Source organism: Chrysochloris asiatica, unplaced genomic scaffold (genome assembly GCF_000296735.1).
Source record: "Chrysochloris asiatica unplaced genomic scaffold, ChrAsi1.0 scaffold00072, whole genome shotgun sequence".
NCBI lineage: Eukaryota > Metazoa > Chordata > Mammalia > Afrosoricida > Chrysochloridae > Chrysochloris > Chrysochloris asiatica.
The window spans coordinates 10,286,321-10,290,875 of NW_006408590.1; the positions used below are offsets into that span (position 1 = coordinate 10,286,321).

At 55.3% G+C, this 4,555-nt stretch overlaps 1 protein-coding gene across 1 annotated transcript in view; it reads right to left on the reverse strand.

Moving 5' to 3' along the window:
- Positions 1–255: 255 nt before the first annotated feature.
- The window catches only part of ABTB2 (ankyrin repeat and BTB (POZ) domain containing 2), a 206,348-nt gene continuing 202,048 nt past the window's right edge, over positions 256–4,555 (reverse strand). Inside the window, exons 15-17 of the mRNA XM_006864882.1 lie at positions 2,146–2,214; positions 1,481–1,594; positions 256–453 (exon numbers count right to left, since the gene is read on the reverse strand). Of these exons, the coding sequence (XP_006864944.1) occupies positions 256–453; positions 1,481–1,594; positions 2,146–2,214 (381 nt within the window). The remainder of the gene's footprint in view (positions 454–1,480; positions 1,595–2,145; positions 2,215–4,555) is intronic.

Here is a 4,555-nt window from a genome sequence, read left to right on the forward strand (position 1 = left end):
TGGCCACATCTCCCCTGTGCCCATCCTTGGCTGAGAGTGGAGGGTGGGCTGCCTGGTGATGGGTGGGTTCAGGGTACATCTGCCTGCCCAAGGGGAACCAGAATCTAGGGATGGAGTGGGGAGCCAAGTCCCGTGAGCCTAGCTCTCCGAGGTCTTCACAACCAGCCCCTATTGCTGAACATACGCCCACTCACCCCACCTGCACTGCTCCCAGCCTTGGCACCCTTTGCCCCATCTCCTGTGCATGCTGCCCCCTCACACACGGGAGGTGATGTAAACAGAGTGCACGCGCTGGGCCAGGGTGCTCTGCAGGTCATGCAGTGGGTCCAGGCCCTGCACTTTGCTGCTGCGTCCATAGATGAGCTGCCGGAAGGAATCCTGCTCCAACAAGGCCTTCATGTGTTTGAGGAAGAAACCCTCGCAGAACAGCGCTAGTTCTGGGGCGTTGTGGATCTGCAGGCAGGAAGAGGTGCAGTGAGCAGGCAGCCTGAGCTATCCCACTGAAAGCTGCCCTCCCACCCTCTCCCACAGATGATCCCTACAGGACAAAGCCTGGCTTAAACCTCCCCCAGCAGGAGGGGTGCCCCATCTTTGCAACTTGAGCCAACTTTCCCATAGTGGACTCCCTCCAGGAAGATTCCCAGCTGTGCCACCAGAAACCTTCCTGAGGTCTTGTCTTTGACCCACACCCTTTCCTTTGCCTGTGTCACACACAGTGGTGATGACTTCACTGAATGGCTGGCCTCCTCCGTGGACTGGGAGCTACATCACTAAGGGCAGGATGGGCTAACTACTGCTGGTCTGACCACCAGGCCCACACTGGCAGATGCTCAGTCACTTTGGACTCAGCAGATGCAGAGCCCCAGGAACCACATGACCAGCTTGGGCTCAATGCCGTGAAGGACACCAGAGTGGGGTGTGGCAGACTGACAGTGACCTGTATGTGGGCAGGGGCCTGGTGGAACCTGCCCAGAGCTCAGGACAGAGCTGTAGGAAGAGGCAGTGCTTTTCACAGGCGCCTAGGGGGTCACCTGCATGAGGAGGGGGTGTGGTGGGACACCAGGCCTGGGTTTCTGTAGGGGAGGGATGAGGGCTTTTACACTTTAACATTCTGAATGGTAAGACCACAGCTGGGAAGTGGGGAGTCCTGGCTAACAACACAGCCATGGAAGGGATGCTGGCAGTGTGGAGTGGCTGATTAGAAGGAAAGTCAAACACGACTCCTCGGTTTTGAGCAACTGGGCAGATGACAGTCAAATGTCTGAGGTGGCAAAGACTGGATGGGACAGCGTGGAGGGAGTCAGATGAGAGTTTGTGGTTGTGGAGCTGATCTGAGTCAGGGAGGCTCAGGTGATCACCCAAGCTCCCATAGCCTGAGGTGACAGAGTCGGACCCAGAACCTAGAACCACCCAGCTTGAAAGCTTCACTCAGGAGCCACAGCAGGTGTTCCTGAGCCCCACACTTCTCTCCCCACCTCACCTTGGCATACTTGTAGGTGCTCACAGCACTCTCCACACTGATGGTCTGGGAGCATAGGATCTCACAGTGCCTCTGCAGGGCGTCCAGCTGGAACAGGCTGGCGGCGGACAGCAGCTGGGGGAAGAAAGCAAAGGGCCTTGGGTTCCATTTTCTCCAGGTACCAGGGGCTGGCCAGTCCACTCACTCGGTTGGCTGAGCTCAGAAGGGAGATTCACTGGCCGAGCCTGAGTCAGATACCCGCTGGCTCATTTCCTTTAGTTCTAGGCTTATGGGGCAGTTGAGGGGGCACAGTCTGGTGACAGATGCCGGCTGGGATTTTCCATCGCAGATGTCCAGCTCTAAGGTTTAAGCTTCATGTCCACAGCCAGCTGAGCAAGTGGCTGGAAGTGAGGTCATGCTTTACACAGGGACATTAGGAGTGGGAAGCCCAGCCACCTTCTGATCCTCCTAGGCCTGACCGTCCCCATCAGAACGTCCCTCTCTCAACCCCTGGGTGTGGCTCAGAAGGCCATGTCCCACCTCTCAGATCAGAATTGTCTTTCCCGTCAGACGAAGAGAGAGGACCTAGCTGGGAGCGAGGGCCTCTGTCCTCCCTTGTCCCTCCTAAGCATAAGGGTGAGGCTGGCCGGTGTCTAGGGCTGGAGAGATGCGGGGCGCCTGCTTACCTCCAGGATGTCAGCCGTGGGGATGTCCAGGGACTCTGTCCCCCCATAGTACAGGTACTGCATCATCATCTGCAGTGGGAAGAGGCCCATGAATGGCAGGCGGACCCCCAGCACAGAGTCCCTTCCTGTGCTCCCATTGCTCAGTGTGTGTTTAGGCTAAACTGTTCCCCAACGCCACCTCTGAAACCCACTCTGGGGTGCTGTCTCCCATGCGCTCCTGTGCACAACACATGGGACACTTCCTACCAGGGCACTTGATATCTGATCTGCTCACCAATCCCAGGGTTCTCACTGTTCTGCTAACCTAAAGGTTCAAACCCACCCAGCCATGCTTCCAAACAAAGTCGTGGGAATCTGCTGCTGGAATGGTCACAGCCAAGAAAAACCCATGGTGCAGTTCTGCACCGTCACACCTACGGGTGCTGCCAGTCAGAACCAACAAACAGCAAGGAGTTTGGTTTGGTTTTGAACAACCCCCAGGAGCCCAGGAGAGGAGACATTATTCACCAGGTGCCAGGCTGCTCAGACCCCTGACGTTTCTCCTGACTGCTCCAGGCTCTGAGGACACCTAGCCAAGACACACCTGGGGCTTACAGGAGCTGGGGGTTTGGGGTCTCAAGCAAGGTGCTTTGGGAGGTGGCACTAAAGTTCGCACCGCTAAGGTCTAAGACAGATGCAGTATAGCGTAGTAAGCTTCCCTGTTGGAAAAACAACAGCACTTCTCTCGTGTTGGCAGAAGTATCCGCGGAGCTGGCAGCAGCTCCCCCCACATCATCCGGCTGTCAGTGCCAGGCCCACCAGCTGCAGCAGGCACCAGTGGGCCTAGGGAAGGGCAGAATGGGACTCCCTGGAAGACAAGGCACTGGCCTCTCTGCCAACAAATGGAGTTCCCCATTCAGGGAGCCTCAGGCCTCCTGGCTGAATCAGCTGCTCCCCCAAAGGAGCTGAGGGCTCCAGACAGTCCTATAGTCCCTGAGGGAGGTTGCAAACAAGGAAAACAAACCCCAAACCCAAACCAAGTTCACTCTGGCTCATGGAGACCCCATGTGTGCAGAACAGAACTGCTCCACAGGGTTTCCAGGCTGTGGCCTTTCAGGGGCAGACCACCAGGCCTTTCCAGAGGCACCTTGGGATGGGCTTGAACCACCAACTTTTTGGTTAGTAGTTTAGCAGTGAACGATTTGTGTCAGGCAGGGACTTTGTGGGGTCCATGCACAGACCGCACCGGACAGCAGTTAAGCAGGGAAGAGGCACAATGCAGGCCTGGGAGTGGGCTGTTCAGCTCTCCCAGGGCCTGAAGAGGGAGATCTCTGGGATCTGGTGGTAGCAGCCAAGGTCCCTTCAATGCATGCACACTCACAGAAGTCAACACTAGCCCTGGGGATGCAGCGATAAAGTGCTCAGCTGCCAATTGAAAACTCGACTGTCGGAACCCACCAGCGCTTCATGGGAGAAAAAAACCTAGTGATTTGATCCTACAAGATGAATGCTTCAGAAACCCTACTGGACAACTCCGCTCTGTCCTATACGGCTGCTGGCTGCTGTGAGGCAGAATTGCTCGATGGCAAACAACCACTAAGAAAGACATCAGAGCAGAATCTCTCACTTGGAGCCTTGTTTAGGGATCCGACAGGGAGCTGGAGGGAGCCGGTGGGGCAGCGGATTGAGGAAGGGAAGGTTTCAGACAGGAATACTGAGAGGGCATGGGTTTCTTCTGCCCTGAAGGAGAGAGACACCAGGGACCAAAGAGTTTAAGGACAGGTCTGAGCGACCTTGGCGAGTCTCCTGACCTGCTCTGCCATCCGGCAGCTATTGGCTTCCCCTGGCCCTTGAGTGCACACTGGGATGTACTATGTCACACCCTCGCTGCCCATATAAGGCTGTAAAACACATCACTGTTTTTGTATTGGTTACATGCAGAAAGGGTGCTATTTTGCCATCTTAGATTAAATAAAATATAGTATTAAAATTAATTACTTTTTAATGTGGAGCCATGTTGTGGCACTACAGGATAAGCACTGGACTGCTAAACACAAAGTCAGCAGTTTAAACCCACCAGTCTTTCCTTGGAAACCCTATATAGAAAGGGTCAATATATGTTGGAGCCGACTTGACGGCACTTAACTAGACAATTTTAAATGGCATATGTGCTACCACCATCTTTCTTTGGGACCGAGATGCTCTGACTCTCTGGATCTGTTTCCTCCTCAAAGAACAAAGACAATGGGGCCTCCCTCCCTCCCTCCCTGCAAGATGGGCATCTCCTTGCAGTGAGCAATCTGGCCTTTTGGTCTTGGTTTCCAAGCAGGACCACACCTTTGGCTAGTGAGGGGAACCACAGGACTGGAGGGCTGCCTAGCTGGGGGTCAGTGCTGACTGCACCCCAGGAGACTCACTGGAGCTGTGGGCT